This window comes from Serinus canaria, chromosome 3, assembly GCF_022539315.1.
Source record: "Serinus canaria isolate serCan28SL12 chromosome 3, serCan2020, whole genome shotgun sequence".
NCBI lineage: Eukaryota > Metazoa > Chordata > Aves > Passeriformes > Fringillidae > Serinus > Serinus canaria.
Window position 1 is genome coordinate 65157473 of NC_066316.1, and position 20511 is coordinate 65177983.

At 38.2% G+C, this 20511-nt stretch overlaps 1 protein-coding gene across 1 annotated transcript in view; it reads right to left on the bottom strand.

Moving 5' to 3' along the window:
- Positions 1-18306, bottom strand: part of RFX6 (regulatory factor X6) — a 33178-nt gene extending 14872 nt beyond the window's left edge. The window contains exons 1-7 of the mRNA XM_009097059.4: positions 18138-18306; positions 17817-17973; positions 16139-16262; positions 14764-14825; positions 7978-8055; positions 5440-5467; positions 1842-1949 (exon numbers count right to left, since the gene is read on the bottom strand). Coding sequence (XP_009095307.3) covers positions 1842-1949; positions 5440-5467; positions 7978-8055; positions 14764-14825; positions 16139-16262; positions 17817-17973; positions 18138-18306 — 726 coding nt within the window. The remainder of the gene's footprint in view (positions 1-1841; positions 1950-5439; positions 5468-7977; positions 8056-14763; positions 14826-16138; positions 16263-17816; positions 17974-18137) is intronic.
- Positions 18307-20511: the final 2205 nt, after the last annotated feature.

Genomic DNA, 20511 nt, shown 5'->3' on the forward strand with positions numbered 1-20511 from the left:
ATCTAGCTGGACAAATGAGAAAATAGCTGCCACTCATTTGGTCAAAGTTTAATCACTGCCTCACATGAACTCAACTTAAAAAAGCAGAAGTCCCTTTCATCTCATCAGGCTACTTTATCTGAATGGAGTGTTCCCTTATTTAGGAAAAAAAAAAGTACTAATTTTAAAAAATTGTAGCAAATTTTAAGACAAGAAATACGCAAACTCATTTAAGGAAGGTAAAGGGCTAGCAAAACTATTCTTATGGTTCTGAGTTACAGAAGGTTTGTTATAGTTTATGTACTTCTCCAGCAAACTATTATCATATTTTGAATGAAGGTGGTGCCATCTTATTGCAATAGGTTGAGGATGCAGATTTCATTGAAAACAGACCTTTCTGACTTTCAGAGCTGCTTCTTTAACCATGTTATCTTTGAAAAGCAATAGCAAAGTGCTCAAGAACATTTTAAAGAGCTGTTTTTGAAAGGAGTTGATGGAAGTATAAAGGTTGTGTAAGCTCTCCTCAGAAATATTAAATGTGGGAATTATCCATCTATTTTAGTGCAGACTGCTGTATTTATGGGCTCTCCAGACATCTGAGTTGCAAGCAACTCCTTAAGAGTTGAATGCAGGAGTCAAACTTCATGTATGGGCTGTCTTCAACAGAGTACCTAAATATCTTAGTTTCAATAACCTTTGGTCAGATAAGCTGAAGGAGGGAAAAGGCAGTATGAAAAGAAAACAGGAAATTAGAAAATAAGAGAAGAGAAAATAGCAGCAAGAAAGGAAAATGCAGGATACACAGAAATTCATCTTTCCCACAGTTTCCTCATAACTCAGTAAGTCTGCCCCCAGACAGTCATGCACAATGCTGCTGAGCCAATGAAGAGAGAATGAATTGCCAGTTTTTCTCCATTTTTGGAGCACTAAAAATCAGTTTGTTTATGCTGCTGTGTTGGGTCTCCAAGGAACATCAAACATTTGTCAGATTTAAATTTAATGAGAATGCTGTCTATGTGAGAGATGTCACTTCACTGATGGAGACTATAGCAGCAGGTAGTGCACTCTGCTAAGTATACCAGTTCTTGGGCTTTCTTTATGAATGGTGAGATTTCCAGCCAGGATGGCTCCTTTTGTTTAGCTTCTCCCTACAGGAATGCCAGGCTTCACTACTTTCTCAGAACAAGCTTAGGAGGAGGGGCTCTAAAAACAACGTGTCTCAAACCAGTCATCACTATCACGGGCACTGAAGACTAAATTGAAAAGTTCAAAAAGTCTTTCAAAGGATTTCTAGTACAATGTAGCAGCTTGTAAGGGGACAAGAAACAACACAGATGTAACACACAGTAAAAGAGTCAAAGACATAAAACATGAGAGGTATATCCAACTGAATTATCTTTAGGGTAAGTAATACCAAGTATCAATTTAAGTAATTAAAAAAAAAAACAAACATGTTCAGATTTTCAGCTGCTTTTCAAACAATTAATGAAAGACAGTAAAATTCATCTATTTGTTGTGAATTATTTTTGTTCTAATCAGAACAAAATTTACCTTAAATCCGAAGGCATTTGTAAAGAATACAACTCTCAGTTATTTGTTTGTTTTGCTCTCCCCGTCTTACATACCATCAGTTTGTAAAATACTGGGTCAGTTAATAGGTAAATAATTCAACCACCTTTCCATTGGAAAGCCGGTTAATCGGTGTTAGTAAAGGTTTGCCCCCTCTATAAATCAGTCACCTCTGTTTGATTATGGACATTTCTGGCTCTTTCATGTCAATACCTCAAAGGCTAAGATATGAAGAAACATTCTGTGGCAAATTTTTGATCTCTTAGACAGAGGAGAAGGAGCTCACTTTTTACCTTGTCTTTAGAAATGCACCCTTGAAGCAAAAGGTGTTGAGCACTTGGAAACTCTGGGAGGAGTGTTCCAGTTTTGGAACTCAGAGAATATTTACGAGTAAAACCACCCTGAAAAGGAAGGGGAAAAGCAGGAACATTGAAATAGCTAATACTGTTACATCTGAAACCAAAAATTCAAGCTAAACTTGTATATTACTTCATGAGTCTCTCAAGGCTCCACAATACTTGCCTTCAGATAAATCTTCAAAATTATTGATGCTTATCCAGATCTGGACCACAGCTCAGGAAGGTAACTAAATATGTGTCTATATCTAAACTCCACAGAACACTCTTAAGGTCTCAAATGCTATGATTAAGGCGAAACCCTCATCCTCAAGAGTAAAAATACAATCTATGTCACAGTTCTGCCCTTAACTGTAGTTGCTCTCATAGGACTGCATTCAAATCTAAAGACCATTTGGCTTAAACCCTTCATTCTATTTTAGCCTAACCAGTCCTTATGTAAAGTCAGTGTGCAGAGCCACAAGCTGGCCTTCTGCATATTCCTGTGGAAAATCTTATTACTTCTGGGCAGACTCCTTCTGTACTAATGCATGAAATTTATGATCTTGTATAAGGCATTTGAATGGAACTGGAAGTGACCTTTTTCTGCCCCTTTACCTACAGGTAGATTTCACTTAAGTGGGAATGGTAGGTATATAGTGCAACATATAGTGTAAAAGTGTGCAAATGTGCACTCCTGTAAATGTTGACTTATAAACTGGAGGTCAGTTTCAAGTGAAATTCTCTCAAATACTAAATTCAGAAAACGATACATGTAATTGACTCATGCAACATAAATATAGCCCTATTTTTATAGGGTGATATGTCTGACAAAACACACAGCAAAAAATCAAAAGCATACATCATGCAAACTAATTTTGCCTGTGCTATCTACTATCCAAATACATATAAAGCTCTAAGTAAAAGAAATTGTAGAAATTTAGAAACATTAGTACTTCTTCATGTCAATACTTCTATAGTGTTATAATTGCCTATCAGGCAATAAGGAGGGTATTTTTTTTAACAGGAGTAATTCTAATGATTTTATTATGCAATTACCCATGAAATATATTAAAAGCTCTGATTAAAAGGGATTTGTTCATTAAAAAAAAAGGCAGTGATTGTGGTGAGAGGTTTGAGAAGATAATTGGCAATGTTTTTACCTTGCTAATGGACTTATATGACTGTGCCTCAGTTCTAGGCTTAATATTTTAACCTGCTGCCACTTGCCCTTTCAATTTAATGCCATCTGTTTCTAATGGCCATTTAACATTAAGATAATGACAGTAATATTATCTGCCTAATTAACCATGTAGACTCTAATGGTGCACTAACTGGTTTAGATAAAAGAATTTGCTGATATCTCCCCCTACAGAGAGAATACTAGAAAATGTGATAAAACATACCAGAAGTAAACAGTGTCCCTGGCACTCAATGAGTGCTCATTCAAATGCCATTTACTCAGTATATTTAGACAATCAGTGCTTTAACATCTTTTCAATGTCTTTAAGTTCCCACTGAGAATTACACCTTATGCAATTGTTGTAAATCTTTTTGGAATACCTAATTGCATGTACTTTCAAGCATGGAAAAGGACAAATCTATCACCTGTTCACACTAATGAAAATATAATGCCAAAATTTCAGTACATTAAGATTATTATAATTCAGTTTTGACCATTAAAGACTTTTTTTCTCTTAAGACCTGCCTGAATAGTTTCAGACAATACTGAGCTAGACAATCAAGAACTCATAATGATGTGCCCTTTCTCATTTATTTCCACCAACTTATCTGTGAACATATTTTTCTGGGAGAACAGAGGAATTTTGGGTCAGAAACAAGGCAGATTTGTGGGATTTTCGATTCCAAGGCAGACTGCGAATGCCACATCAGAGATGGAAGAAAATATGCATCCATTTATGCCAAAGGAACCTGATATCTTCCATCCCAAAACTCTGGACAAATGAATGCTTCAGTAGTGTTCATAAATATGTTGGGGATATCCCATGGCATAGCACTATCTTTTTTTGATAAGATAGCCATTTTATCTGAACAGGGAAAATCCAACAGATCTAATCTATCTGAACCTCACTAAAATACTTGACATGGGTTCACCATGGGAAATGATCAGTTATGCTGGTGAGAGTGGGGATTAGTAAAAGAATGTAAAAATGTTTAAGAAACTGACTCTGGCTGAAATGCTAACAAGTTCTGTTGACAAGGAAAATACTCAGTTGAAAAGGGATTGAAATGAAAACTCCCAAAGATCAGACTTGGGGCTGATCTGACTGAATCTGATCTGATTTCATAGATCAAATTGGTTGACATGAGCTAATGAAATCATCAAGAGAAAGACCAAGAGGTCATGTAGAAAGACATGGATGGCTTTGAGATAACGATAATGAGGGGGATGAAAATCAATAGAGCAAAACTACACTCTCAGGGACAAATAAAAATGTCTGCTATCAGCTAGGAGTTCCTTATCTGGAAATTAAAAAGGTGAAAGGCTTGCTGTGTATCAGTTGATCACAGAAGATCTATTTAGTCCAGAAAATTAAATGGTGTCAGGAAATATTCCCAGGCATTAATGGGAGAGTATCACTCAGAATGGCCTCTGGCATTCTCTTGACCCATGCCAATTAACAATTACTCATATTTCAACACATACTGCACATTAGAGACATTTCCTTGTGGCAATGTAGCAGAGATATCCCTATGTGCTTTCGCAGATTCATGAGATAATAATATGGATGCAGGATATTCCATGACTGTTGAACTCAGTACCAAATAAAAATACTGTGAACCCTAAACCTTTACTATACAATAACCCTTAATTTTCTACTATTAATATGACCAGAATGACAGTGACTATACCATAGTATATAGTAATAAAAATGTAGACTACTTGAGGGGGGCTGGAGAACAAAAACCAACAAAGCAGATCCCTTTCTAGGGTTCATCAGAAGGGTTATTTCCAATAGCAATTGGAAACATACCATTTACAAGACTTTATGATTTATTTTGCTCTAAATATATTCAAATCAGAACAAGTACAGTAGAAGGCTATATGGCTGGTAAGTTACTAAAAGCTGCAGTTTGTCCCATCCAGCAAGCAACAGCACCAAAAAGATATAAAACAAAATGTCATGAAGAGCAAAAAACAAAAAGAGCAAAAAAGGCAATACTGACTAGGAGGCACAAATTTATTTAAAAAAAAAAAAAAAGTTCTTTTCAGCTTCCAGTCAGACATACAAGATTCTGAAAAATCCTCTTAAAGTAACATGTTAAAAAAATAAAGCTAGAGCTTGATCCTTTGCTTAAATACAATTATGGGTAACTGGATTGCAATGGGAACCCTAAAAGGTGTTTTCCAATCTCATTTTTCTTTGAATATTCAGAGGAACAAATACTTAGCTTTGTTAAAAAAGTTATGCAGTCTAATATTTAATGAAAAATAATGTTGCAATTTTCAAAGAAAAAAAATGTGAAGGAAACCACAGGTCACATAATACTTGTATTAGAACAGAAGTAAAAGGAAACAGATTACAGCACTTACCTCATTCTTTAGCTTGCTTCCAGAGAACCTTTGGAAGTAAACACATTTAATTATTTTTTCCTAGGCAGAACATTTGTAGAGATTATATAGATTTATAATCTATTAGAAAAATTATCACATTTTCCCAAATGCAATTACAGGTTTTTATGGGTTTTTTAATGTTTTTTTTTTCCTTAACTTCTTCCACTGATTTTCAAATGCCTGGGGATAACAGGAAAACTACTTATGTCTTATAAAACATGAAGATTAAGACAACTGACTAAACACTAAAGTATAAAATCCAATTTCACGTTTTTGTTTGGATCTTTGCCACTCCACAAACAGCAAAAGGGTAGCATAGGTGCCAGTCCATAATGTCTTTTTAAGGAAATAAATGCAGATTTGAATAGAGCTGAGTAAATTCAGAATAGAAAAAGTACATATATATATTTAAATTTACATTTCTCAGAAAAATTAAGAAATCATAGTGATTTCTCATTTTTATTCACTAAAGTACTATTTTGATGCAATGAAATACATTTCTGAGATACAAGATTCCTTAACTGGCAAAAATATGTTGCTGTATAGTGAATGTCCTATTAAGAGTCCAATTGAGAGATTCCCAATGAAGTCATTGAAGAACATTTTAAATTATAACTATTAAAGTAGAGAATGTGCAATAATAGTGATTCTAATGGATCAGTATAATGATAAATGTTGTTTGATTATTGTTATTTCCTGTACCACTAGCTGCCAACTGATAAGATACTGTGGGCAATATGAAGTCTCATAATTATTAGAGGCAATATCAATGTTTCCTGCTGTTGAGATGCTCCCTGGCTGTTTCCTGCTCTCTGAGATGCTCTCAGAAATCCAGAGGTTGAGCAGTTGTGGAATTCCTCCTGCCTGGGCCTGGCACAGGCACCTGACAATTCCCACCACATGATAATCCAGCATTTGCTCCCTAGACAGTTCCCTTGCGTGTTGATAGTTGAGTATAAATGAAGGCATCACTCAGCTGATTACAACATGGATCTAATTAACTCCAAGGCTAGATGTATTTGTTTTGGACTCTGGATTTCCACATGTTCAGCAAAATGTACTGCACGTACAGCAAAAATGAGAGGCATCATCTGCTAGCACTGATTTTACTGAGCCCCAAGGACTAGAAGAGATATAAAGGACAGATTTAGGGATCACTGTATGCAGCAGCCAGGAACTGGGAGTTTTGAATCCCTACACTGCCTGATTCTTTCATTATCCAGAAGCTTGTTCTTAACCCCAAGCAACTGCACCATTCTCTTCACACAGAAAAACCCTGCTGCTATGATGGGCCAGACTGGAAAATGAGCATCTGAGCTTCTGCTTTAATTCAGATAGGGAGGCAGTTGAACTCTTGGACCCTGAAAATTCAACATCTCATACAGTTCCTAACAGAAATAAAAGGTTCCTAATCAGTGAATCTAGTGAGTAGTCCTGAAAATCTTAGAGAGTATCTATGCCATCTTCATGTGAGTGTATACCTTCAGAAATCCTGCCTTGGGGAATTTTGCAGAACCTCCACTTTCTTTGCACTCATTGCTACTAGATTGTACCTACCTGACATAAAACTGAGGAGTAAGAATTATTATATACACTTATAAATGAAAATAACTGTCTTTTAGTCAACAAAATGCACAATTTGTTCAAGATAATTCTGTACTATGAAAGAAAAATACACTGTGTACCAGCAACACCTCCACAGCTTTGGGTACATATGAGACAAATAAATAGAATATTCTAATCTATTTCACCCTGAGTACTGTTGTGGAGAGAACCCTCCCTTTTTAAGCATCATTGGCAGCATTACCCTCAATTTGTACACTTGTCTTATTGCTTGGAAAAGGTCTCTTTGGATATGACCTAAATCTGCCACCAGTCGAATTCTCTATGTGTGATTATAAACTCATTTATTCCTTTCTTTTCTCAGAGTCCCACTTCTCCAGGTATACTGCCACAGACAATGAAAGCCATCATTCAAGCCATATGTGAACAGAGACATTTGTTTTACGAACTATTAATCTTTGGCAAACCAACAGGCAGCTATCGTAACGTATTGATCCTGCTAGCTGTCCCTTAAATAAATATAATTAGAGCTTCCTGGGTTAGGTTTAAACTGATATTAGCCAGTCAAAGGACCTGTAAATATTAATCTACACTGACCCCTCCCTCCTGCCCCACAGGTGCCAGCTTCACACCATTCTCCAGACGTTTCATAATGGAAAGCTGTCCTGGGGAAAGAACTCACAGGGTGACACAAAGGCAAACAAAATTAGACAAGTGTTCTGGAAATGGGATTTTGCTCCCTCATACAAACTTGAACAAATGTTCTGCTGTTAAAAGTTGACAGCTCTACACAGACTGTGGTGGGGTCAAACTGGAAAACTCTAGCAAAATATAGAAATCAACCTTTTAAACACAGCAATTCTAGTAGAAACAAAAATTAGAGTCCTACGTATACCTTCCTAAGGGAAGATTATAGTTAGAACTTCACTGATTAAGTCTCAGAAGTTATTTTACCTGGTTAAGCCCTTTCCAGAATACACAGAGTGGTAATATGCACTGCTTTCTTTAATGCCAATTCCATAATAGTGATATCTGCAGGAAAAAAAAAAAGAAATAAAAAAAAAATAAAAGAAGACATTTATGAGTGACATGTCAAGTAAACCAAGCTGCCAAACTGAAAGTAAAGGAAGCTGTCAGACTGATTCTAAATGCTTTCTGAAAACTTTTCTCAACAGGGTCTAACAATTCTTTTCACAGTCATGCAACAAAATCTAGTCTCATAGAAAAGAGTATTGTCATGATTTGATCCAAATTCAACTGTTAAAATTAAAATACTTTCTCTCTTACTACAAGAATGTAGCTAGAACAGAAAACCCAGCAACATGTTACATCCTTTTTCCCTAATATGCCTTCTGTTTCACTTCACTTCATTTGTTTGAAAGGGTGCTGGGTTTGATCTGTCAGGTTTATTTTATCTCGCTTGCCACTGTTACATTTACAGTCCCTCAGAGCCTTTCTCAGTTGAAAATAGCTTACCAGTGCAACTTATAACTTAGTGTTCAGTCACCTATGACTAATAATGAAATGTGTCATTCATTCATTCATTCTTCTGTCAGGTCGTAGGCTAACTCTAAATTATTAAGCCATTCAGGCACTTCTCACCCACATTTGTCTCCCTTGTTGCTCTCCTGGAGATTACTGCTCCCAAACAGAGACTGAAAAAGGAAACATGCCTTTTGCTCAGGCTTTGCAGTGCTCACACCCAACACCTTAACCACAGACACCAAAGACCCAAAAAATGTTGGGTTGATGCTAAGGAAACTGACTGTGCAGTAGCTACTTACTGCTTTCCACTGATTTTGCTACAAAATAGGTGACCTCTGAGAGAAGGGCAGGAGAGCAAGCTGGGGGCAGCTCTTTCCTTACCAGTCATAGCAAAGTTTGCTTGAGTTCATCTATCAAAGCTGATAGGCCCTGTCTTATAAATTCCACTCAATAGATTTAAAAACTGATTGTGTTAAAACAGATTTGTCTAAGAATGTTATGGACAGAATAAAAAGGTAATTTGCTTTTTACTAAAATTAGCTTGAAATTACCATGGCAGCTGGTTCAACTGAGCTGCTTCAAAGTACCTCTTTGCAACACATTGCACCAATTTCACTCTAACTCCCCAAAACCTTGAAGAAATGCATTCTTAAGACACAAAGCCCCAGCAAATAGCTCATAGAGCACATCAATGAAAGTGTTGATCTCATCTCTGCTCTTCCTGGTGATGACCATTACAAAAAATATCACAATATTCTGTTTGTTCTTGTATGGAACTGTCACAGGTAAGAACAAAACCCTCACGTGCTTTATATTTACAAAGCTGGTTAAAGGCATTAGATACAAATTATGCCTAAGAAAATGTTCATTAGGATGATATATTTGCCTGGCCTAGGTAGCTACGACAATGTCAGTTGAAATAATTTTTCTGTTTCTGGACAGTCTGTTGTGTGCATTCAGGATTTTACAGCCAAGAAACACGACAGAATGTGACACCATTGCTTTTACTGCTTTCCTGAAACTGGTGAGTCTACATAATACTGCTAGAGCACTGTGGCACCTGTCAACCCCTAGGAAAGCTAGAAGTGTCTCCCCTGTTTCCTTACTGTGACACAAGAGGTATTGAAAATATACAGGTATGGATTCTTTGAAATGACAGCATTTACTTAATCTTTATATGGCAAAGGGTGTCCATCGAACAGGACAAAAAACAGAATAGAGTTGTGACTGCTTCTTTAACAATGTTATCTGTCCATTTGTCACTGGCCATGTAGCAAGCAGCTGCCCAAGTCTCATTCCAACAGTTTAAATCTCCCAGCTTCAATTGTGTGCCATTTTTAAAATTCTAAAATAAAGACTTTTACACTTTCACCATTAATTTGGCATTCCCTCCAGTTGAGGCTGGAGTGGGCCAGAGGCAAGGAAAAGCATTACTTCTTTACAAAGTTATGATTCCATATCTAGATTATTCCACATCTCATTCAATATTAATATATTTGGGCAAGGAACAGGAACTGTTGTATGATTAAGATTTTCAAGTATCCAGTGGTGGACAATATACTTGTTCCTGCTGGAACATCCCAGGATATCAGAATTTTTCACTGAGACATCTTGTTATGTAGAGAATAGAAATTTTCAGTACATATTCTGTGTGTATTAAAGGCACAGAAGGAATCATTCTCTTTTTCTTCAATAATATGCAGTTGAATTTTTGCTGCTAAAAAACAGAGCTTTCCATTAACAACAGAGAAACTATTAAAAATAATATAATTTTACTTTTCAAGCTCTGTCTGGCATCCTCTGTAGAGTAACAGGGTATAAAGATTATTATTCTCTTCCAAGCCATTAACTGAATAGCTTATTTTGGGCTCCCTTCTGAGAGTAGTATACCCATACCAGACACACTGACAACACCTTTAACCTACATCTTCAAATTCCTTCCATCTCTTTAAGCACATATTTTTATGTGTATGTTCAGTATATTTGTATTTTACTATTTATTATTTCTATTGTGTAATTAACAAAATGTAATCAGTTACTACAAGGAATTTACTCTCAATTTTTGAAACAAACATTTTATAAAAAAAGCTGAACTACTTTTCTCTTTTAATTTCAGTGGTTTGTTGTAACATATGTTCCTACACAACTTGTAGCTCTGATTTTAGCATACACTGACACAAATGATAGCTGATAAGGAAATGATAGGCTTAAGCTGTTCAGGGACTTGCAATAACTTCTTATCACAGGGCCAGCTGCCATATCAGTTTTATTAACCCACTAAATCACTCCTAATAAATAAGATAATAGTTTTCAGACATGATGGATAAAAGCTAAGATTCATCATTGATCAAAGTCTACAAAGAAATTAAATTGTAACTTGAGCTCAAACAGTCTTCCTGCGTGTTTGGACTGAGCAGTTTCTACATTTTCCCAAATAGCTGCTTCAGGTGATTTATGTACTGTGAAAGTTACAGATGAGTTTTAGCATTGACCACGGTATGTTCAAAATTACCAATGCAAAAAGGTGGATTCAGAACAGAGAACTGTGGCTTATGAAGCACTAATCTAAGAGAGCTGCTTGCAGTATTTATGGTGTTGCACCTTCTTACATTCAGAAGAGTGAAAACAGAAAATTTCCCTTACTTACTAGCTATGTAGAGTGTGTAGCATGGGCATGAGAGACTAACATATTTTGTTAACAAAATTGTGTCCAATGTGTTGGACCTTCTTGGTCAAATGTTTAAATGAGTTTTAATACTGACACTTTTGCACAAATGGGTTGTTGGATGTAAACACAGAGAAAGAGAGATTCTGACTTGAATTCTAGGGATCATCAGACTCAGTTTTAAGTTTATCCTTTGCCCTGAACTAGTCATGACAAATGCTGTTTGGGAACAGAGGAAGAACTAACATTTGTGTATCTCACACCTTACAAGAGCAACAGTATTCCATATGTTAGTGCAGGAGCTTTTACTCAAATCTAGTCCGTGCTCCTGAGGATGTCAGAAAGAGCTTGTTTCAGAGCGGGAGAAAAACAATTTCAACCACCTTGAAGATGATGGAAAAAGGAAAATATTTTCTTTGCTTTCTTCTGATCACAGCCAGGCTCTACCAATAGATTACCATGCATGCTTGCAGTATCCAGGAAGGCACTTTTTTCCCCAGGGCATTGACTTTCCTCTAAATTTAAGAACAATTACTCCATTGGAGAAGAATTGTCTTCTTCCTTTTTATGCTTTTGCAGCATCTGGAGTCCTGGACAATGATCAGAGCTCCAGGGCAATACTGCTATATAAAAAATCACTGCTAGGAATAGTGAGTGCTAGCATTATATGGTAATAAAGACAGCAGCAACAAAAACAATATCATGTCACTACACTACTGTGCTTTAAAAAATATGACTTAATTGCTTGTAACAACTCTCCTACTGGTCCCAGTGACTCAGAAACAGCTTGTAACATTTAGAGTCCATGCGAACATAAAAAGAGAATAACTAGTAATTTATTGAAACTGATGAACAGTCCCTTAACTTTTTTATTAATTTAATGGAAATACTTCCATAAATAACATTTGTGTGACTAACTGCTACCTGGTGAAATCAGAAATTCATATACTCCTCAGTGAGTCTGTAGTTCTGAGGGGGACATGGCCCACAACACCACAGAAAGAAAAATTGATTATCAGAGATCATTAAACAGAAAAAAGGTAGATTTGGATTTGATATTAGGAAAGAATTCTTTCTGGTGGCGGTGTTGAGGCACTGGCACAGGTTGCTCAGAGCAGCTGTGGATCTCTCATTGCTGGAAGTGTCCAAGGCCGGATTCGATGGGGCTTTGGGCAACCTGTCCTAGTTGAAAGTGTCCCTGCCCATGGAACTGGGGTTACACTAGATGATCTTTAATGTCCCTTCCAACCCAAAGCATTCTATCATTCTATGCCTCAATAATTCTATGACTTTATACTGACACTTCTATATGACTACTTGCTGCTGTATTTGGTCTCTGAACTGGAAATACTGTCATTTGTGCCTTTTGTGAGGTCCTTTATAGCACAGTAAGATCAAGGTAAGGACATCTTAGCAGAAATGAGAGTTGAATAGGAAAAGCCTCTGAGGAAAACTGATGAAAAAATACAGAGAAACAAGCACCAGATGTTCAAACAAAACCTGATGATGCCTCATTTCTTTGAGGAAATTGTTCAAGAACAGTTAATCCACATGGAAATATGGCACATAATACCAACAAGGTCAATAGAGATATGGAATCTGCCAAAGAAATGTTGGGCATGCATTGTTTCTATATTAATATTGTTTAATGTCTTTGAGAAAAGGGGACTACAGTGACACATGCTCCAAAACAATTAATTTTGTAGCTGTACACATATTTGAATCATACTCATTTACTTATAAAGGTTGACTTATTGTGCTTAAATCATCAGGATATGTGTGGAAGTTTGGATCCTCATTGGATCCTGTCTATCAATCTGTTAGCTATGTCAGAACAAGTATATAATGAGCATGAGGGAGACTTCTCCCTTGCATGATCTCATTCATTGTAACTAAATAGTTCACCAAATATGTTATGCACCTGACTAAGAATTCACCACAGCATTGATGAATGAGCACATTATCAAATATTCCTGCATAGACTGTGAATGCCAGATCTCTTAAAATCTTAAACAGAAGACCAGCAGCAAAGCTACATCTACATCATCTTATACCTGTAATCACAGCTTAAGTTCACCACAGCAGACAATACACAAAATCCCTTTTTTCCCTAATAAATAACCTTTCTAATAGTTGCTCTCCTCAAAACACCTCTACTCAGCATCTATATGTCACCTACAAAAAGAGAAATGAACTTCAGGTCCAGTTTTCCTCTCTACATTGCAGGCTGTGTACTGTCTCCTAAAAAGAGGTGAATGAATTACAAATTTGTAAGACTGTGAGAGACACTATGCAAGAACTATCCTCTGTTAAAAACAACAATAAAAAAATTTTCAAAAAGGAATAATGTTCTACGAAGACTTTATTTTTTTTTTTTTTATTTTATTAGTGGTTATTTAAAATAAATGCTTGAGACATGCTCAAGAAACAGAATGTCTTTGCAAATATTTGGAATTTAAATTCTTCCCCACTTTCATTTTTTCTGCAACAAAACCTAAAATTCACAAATGACATCTCATTAATTCTTCAGCAAAACTAAGGTGGAATAACTAGATATTTCTTGTATTTCTAAGGCAGGAAGAAAACCAAGTATAACAACATTTAATAACTCCCCAAAACTATGAAAATAAAAAAAATATTTTTCAGACATTTCTAGTACATTGCAAAGCACTTAGAAAAATGAGACTAGTAGATTTTTTCTTTTCAGTCTCCTTTTGTTTCAATTTTTGCTTATAAACTACTGAAAGACAAGAGTAACTTTGTCTTTCAAGGCTAAGTAGCTCAAAATAAAGAGTTTTCCCAAACAAACAGAATGTTTTGAGTTTCTCCTATTTCTGTCATTATTCTGGTTTGCTATTTTATTCATTAGCAAAATAGATTGGAGGGAATATGTGTATTACCACTCTTCACCACAGTTTTACACTAAATTTTTTATGGCCAAAAGCATAATTCCAGAACCAGAACTAATGAAAATTTTAGCACCAAGTGATATAGAGTTGTCTATGATCTATTCCTACAACATAATATTTTACAGATCAAATATACAAATTAACAGGATACACTATTTATGAAACTACTGCACTATAGATGGTGTACTTTACAGAGTTTTATAAAAAACCCAAAGAAGTAGTATACCTTAACTTCAATTTAAAACAATGCTTTTTCTGGTGGTGTATTTAGGTGAACCCATATTGTTACATGAGAGAGAAGACAATGAAAGTTGTTAGGCTTGCAAAAAAGAAATAAAATCACTATTTATAGAAAGATGAGAAGTTATGAAAAGACATGTATTATAAAGCATTTTTATAACTAATATTTTGACATATATTTGCAACATATGTGTGGGTCTATAATGCAACGACAAGACTTAGAAGCCTAATCAGTTTAATTTTAAAAATTAGGCAGCAGTGTTTTCAAATTTAAATGTTTGAGTTTGAGTATTAGTTTCAACATGTACATGAAAATTATCACTTGCAGTGCACCATCTGAATAAACTCCCCTGCCAATTAGCACATATTAAGAAGACATGGAAATACACATGATTCCTAACATGTGATCTGTAAGCAGATACACCCGTAATTGTGCCTTACTTGGAATGGCCCCTTGTTCCGAGACGCCTTGTGGTAAGGAGAGGGAATTTCTGGCGAATGGTCTAAAGAGAAAATAACTGCATTAATTTCTAACACTGGCAAACTTTCTTAGCAATCTGTTCACAGAAAAATCGTAGTGTAAATATATGGTCTGAAGTAGTTCATGAATTAGCATTTTTGATACTTATAAACATAAACGATTATGCCATGTTTCATTTTTATTTTATTTATATTTTCTTTCTTCCATCCTTGTCTATCTTGCTGTGTATCTCCAGTCTTCCCACCTGTTTTTTCCCACTGTATTTTTTGCTTCAGAGATTTAAACAAAATCAGGGGAAACTCTGCCCTCTAGCTATTCTGTTTTCAAAGACAAACAACTAGAATGAAATTGATTTCTTTATGTCGAAGTGTGATCTGAAAAAATTAATTCAGTAATAGAGGTAGATCTAATAGATATATCTGATAGACAGATCATTGTCAAAATAATGTTTAAATAGAACCTATTTTCTTTCTCAGTTATACTGAAACTGTATATGAAAGTTAGATACCCATTTTTTAGTATAGCTAGTTCAAGAGGAATAAAATAGGAAATTAACATTTTATGAACGAGATTTTAAATCCATTATTTAATTAAATTAATGCATTTTGCTATGTATAAACCATTACTAGATCAGTAGTGCTTAAAAAAAGATGATCCTTGAAGCATTTTTGGTTTCCTGTTTCACTAAATACTCAGGATTTAATTTGGAGAGCTCACATCTCTCTTACATTAAATTACTTCAGGATTAACTGTAGAGAAGGGTAAAAAAAGAGAATGAATCAACAATTTTTCATTTGGAAGCTCTTTGTGTTATTAATTTCTTTTCCCCTTCTAGTAGTACTGCCTGTGTCACATCTCACCTTACACTGCCTTTAGTAAATTATAAGTGTCCTCCATGTCAGATCTGGTTTTGTGGAAAGAACCTACTGATGTCATGAACAAAAAGGGAAAGAAAAGAAGCACTCAGAGAGAATGCCTTTTTTTGGGGGGGGTTGGAGGGTTATTCTTGGGGTTTTTTGTAAAAAATAACAATAAATCAAAGGGAATTTCAACTTCAGTCTCCTACAGGAGATGTTAAGAAATGACTTCATAGGAGAAAGTGTAGTTATAGTTATATTCACATGTTTTTATATTGTAGTTATAGTTATATTACATGTTTATATTCACATGTAGTTATAGTTATATTCACATGTTTTCTACTGCAAATGTACATGATTCCATGTACATTTGCAGTAGAAAACATGTGAATTTCAGAAGAATTCTCACACAGGTGTACTAAACTGTGATTCTTCCAAACAACAGATCTAACAAATTATTAGGACGTTTACTTATTACCTTCCCAAAAGTTGCAGCACAGGCAGGTTCCAGCTTCTCTTTCCTGCAGAAGTCTAAATAATGTGCATAAAGGATGCATCTTGGTAAACAAACTCCTTCACATACAATGTAGTTTTCTTCCAGCCTGTGTAGAGAAAGAAACTGCCAAAGTAAGAAGCAACATGCCATTTCTCCTCATTGCATTTCCCAGTTTTTGCTCTTTTTGGTTGTTCTTCTTTTTCTAATTTTACTGAAGAATTCCATCAGTGCACACAGATGAGTTTCTCCTGAACATGACAGGCACTACAGACAGACTCCACACTTGGTGCTTAGGCTAGCTGCAGAACATGGAAAACCTGGAGCCAGATCCCTGTTCTTAATGAGTCTTTTTCAATGTCTGGACTTTTTGATTCATTTAAATAACTAAATTATCATCACCTAAGAGCCAGCCTTAGTCTGAAAAGAAGAGTTCTAACCAGACTACGAAAGACCTCGGTTTAAGTCAGTCCTTTGAAAGTATTTAAGAGCAGGAACCTGGACTTGAATCTTCTGTCCCACTGTATCCTCAACACCTGAGCTAATGTCGCTTTTCTTCATTGTTTTGCTTTTTAATTTCCACTCTGGACCTGGAAATGCTTCAAACCACAGTGGGAAAAACAAATACCAGTGGTTTTTGAAGAAGGTGAATTTCTATGTAGCTTCCCAATCAGTTTTCAGAATACAAGTGCTGAGTGATGGTCATTAAAGTAAAATTTTTAAAACTGAAGCAAAAACCTGGCTGTTTTCACTTGAAGAGAAACCTTGGTAGCATCTGGATATTTCTCTGTCTCGTTGGTTTTTTTCTTTATCATTTTACATTGTTCACTACTCCTGGGATGATGTGCAATAAATTTGTTTCTCAAATTACATAAATTTGTAAGAAAATACTGTGTAGTAAGGGCTGCATATTGATTAATTTTGCACTGACTCACCAGACTTAAATCCTTAACTATTTACATTCAGAAGTAAACTAGAATAACAAAGTGAATAATTTGGATTAGTCCAATTTTTCAGGTAGAAGGGAAAAATTGACAGTCTGCATTTCGTAATTAAGTTCCCATTTAATTCAACAGAACTCCTCCCTAATTTCAAGTGTATTTTAATATAAACATTAATCAATTAATAGCTGCAGAATTTGACCTCTTATTTGGTTAACGTTTTTTCCCCAGATAAAATAAACCAAAGTTAAGGCCTCGATGGGTGGGAGAACATAATGTGAAAGAAATGCATTATAAGACAGTGAAAATCTAGCTGTCACAACCTTAAAGGATAATTAAAGCAGCCGTTCAAAAATGCAATTCTCATATAATGTTTCATTTCTACATTTTGATGAAACATTTAATTGATAGCCACATAGTGTGAGAATCTAACTGAGACTTCTATTATGTGACAAACCTTTGATAATTTCAAAACTCAGAAATTTGGGGGTGGGTGTCCTTATCTGTAGATGAGGCTCATCCAAAAGAAACCCGCAAAAAAAAAAAAAAGAAAAAGAAAAACCAAGGAACGAAACACCCCCAAAATAACAAATTCTTTCTCAAAGAGATGTCGCCCTCCTCGCCGGCTCAGCTGATAGAGAAGGGTCCCTCTGAGTGTGACAAACAAGCCGGCTCGGTCCTGGAGCCCCCAGGGCGGACAGGGGGGCTCTCCGGAGCCCTACCATTGCAGGGTGAGCTGCGTCTGCTTCTTCTTGTCCTTCATGATCTGCGTGATGCTCCTCTTCGAACACGGGCTTTGGTCGGCGGCTGTCAGCGCGCCGTCGCGAGCATCCGCATCCTCTTCTTCCGAGGAGAGGGTTTCGCTGCCGAGACGTGTTTCTGAGCGCCGCGGGGGGACAAGAAGAGAGGCCCGAGGGCATCGTTACGGTCCCGCCACAAGCCGCCCCCTCCCGCCTGCCGTCCCCGCCGGAGCCCGAGCAGCGGCTGCCGCTGCCTGCCGCGGCGGGGCTGAGCAGGGCGCGCTGCCGGCTCCCCGCCTTTACCTGCCTTGACGCCGACGGACAGCGGCGGCTCGGGCAGCGCCTCCCGGGCGCAGGGCAGCAAGCTTCGCCCCAGCAGCCCCGCGTAGCGCTCCTCCTGCGCCTCGGCGGGCACCGCCTGCGCGGCCGGGAGGTGCAAGAAGGCGTCCCCCTGCTCGGGTCCCTTGGCCATGCTCCTCAGCGGCGCCGGCTCTGCCCCGGCGCGGCGCGGGCGGCGCCCATGGGCGGCGGGAGGGGACGGGAGCGGGAGGACGGGGCGCGGCGGCGGCGGGGGCCAGGGGCGCCGGCTGAGGCGTGGGCCGGGGCTCTGCACCGCGGCCGGAGACGGTGTCGGCCAAGCGCCGCCGCGAAGGGGAGGAGAGGCGATGCGGGGGCGGCAGCGGGGGACAGGTGTGCCCTACGGCGCCGTCCAGGGAGGCGACTTGGCTGCCGAGCGGGCAGGGACGGCCCGCCCGCCCCGGGGCTCCGCCTCGCTCCGGGCCCGCAGGCGCGGTGGCAGGGAGGTATCTCCGTCCCTTCCTCCGCTTCCCCTCCCGCCGCCGTGCTCGGTCAGGCCAGAAGGGGACAGGGCACGGCTGAAGGCCGAGGATGTTCGTGGGAGCCGGCCAGCAGCGGATCTGCCGGGGATTTAATGGTTATTTAATGATTAACTGCCGGCGGCCGTGGCTCCGGCTGGAGTCGGGAGCAGCTTCTGGCAGGGAGCGGCCGCAGGGTCCCCTCGTCCCTTCAGGGCAGAAGGCGGCTCTCCTTGTTCTCTCCTCCGGCGGAGGGCGACGGGCGCTCTGCGCTTCGCAGCTGCCTCCTGATAGCCGCAGGGCCAGTGGTGGGACCCTTCTGGGCACTCTCTGTCACTGTCCATATTTCCTTAATTCCCAGAGTAATTTTGTGGGTGATGGAGCAAAACATCTTCATTTTGTACATTCATCTGGCAGGCGTGTCTTTGCTTTGCTCCATTTCAGCATGCTGACTGAGAGATGGCAGGAGAGAATCACAGAAAGGGGTCCTTGCTTTTTCCAGAGAACAAAATTGTCAGTAGAATGGAAATCTAGTCTGATCACTGCAATGTCTACTGTTTTAATAAGTTCTCATTAAAACAAAATGTTAGGTGTTGTGCTGTTCCAGATAAGGACTGGGAAATTGTACTTGTGGTAGCAAGCAGTCCTGAAATGTTATATTGGATGAATTGTGAAACATTCTTTGATCCATCAAGTAGTGCTGGGCTGTCACAAACACAAAGCTCGTGAACAGCTGTTTCCTTTCTACTCTCTTCCAGTCTTCTCTTGCACCTGAAGTCATTGATACCACCAGCACTACAAAGCAGCAGAATATGATCACTTCCATTCTTACAGAGATGCATCGTCAGACCAGCTATCATCTATCAAATCCATATTTAACAAATATGGTGTGCCCATATCTGCTGAAAGGCCCAAAACCTCATCATAAGAATAAATGATGGGTTTCAGACCCAAGGCAGACCTGTGAAAGGGTCCTAGAATAAAAAATGGCATTTAGCCCAAACTTTCTGCTGCTCTGGCTACACCTCCTCCCTCCACTGTGAAAAATATATTTATTTCATTACCGGTTACTCCAGTCAACATTTCTTCATTGTTTCCATGTTCCCTTTTTACTTCATTAAGTGATGCTACATATGGCTTTGACCACAGGTGTCTGTGTCAATTCTTACTGTAACTCACTGGGACAGTTCAGCATCTGGTTCCAATGGCTTTGTTTGAGGCTGTAGTAAAATCTCATTTGACCCTCTGACTTTTGGCTGGCCTGAGCACTGGCTCAGGTGCTCACAATTTGGTCCACCATGACCAGTATTTCCATGGTATAATAAAACCTCTCAGCTGCATATTGTTGTGTTGAATCTTTTGTGATCAAAATCCAATGGGACATTGAACATGGATATTTTGGAATTATGGAGCTAAATGTTTGTTCTTAAAGGGCAGGATTATTATGGTGGCAGAATATCCTCAGTGACATTAATGAATTCTATCCATCATCGTCAACACAGGGATTAACTGAGTGAGGGGTTCAGCCTAGGGACCAGCCAGTTTCCATCCTGCAGCAAGCAGCTGTAATCCTGCTGAAGCAAAGGACAGACCCCAAAAGCTATGGCAGGTGGACAATCCTTCCCCACATTTAAGCTCCCTCTTGCTGGAGTCAGCAGTCCACCTGAATGTATGATTTCAGCCTTTGGGAGACAGACACGATGGGGCAGATATAGAACTGGGCCAGCTGAAACCACAGTACCAAGGATGTTACAACATTGCTCGTGCCTAGAAATTTTCAATGGGTTCTGGGTTTTTTTAATATATATTTATATATATATATATATATATATATATATATATATTTATTTATTTATTTATTT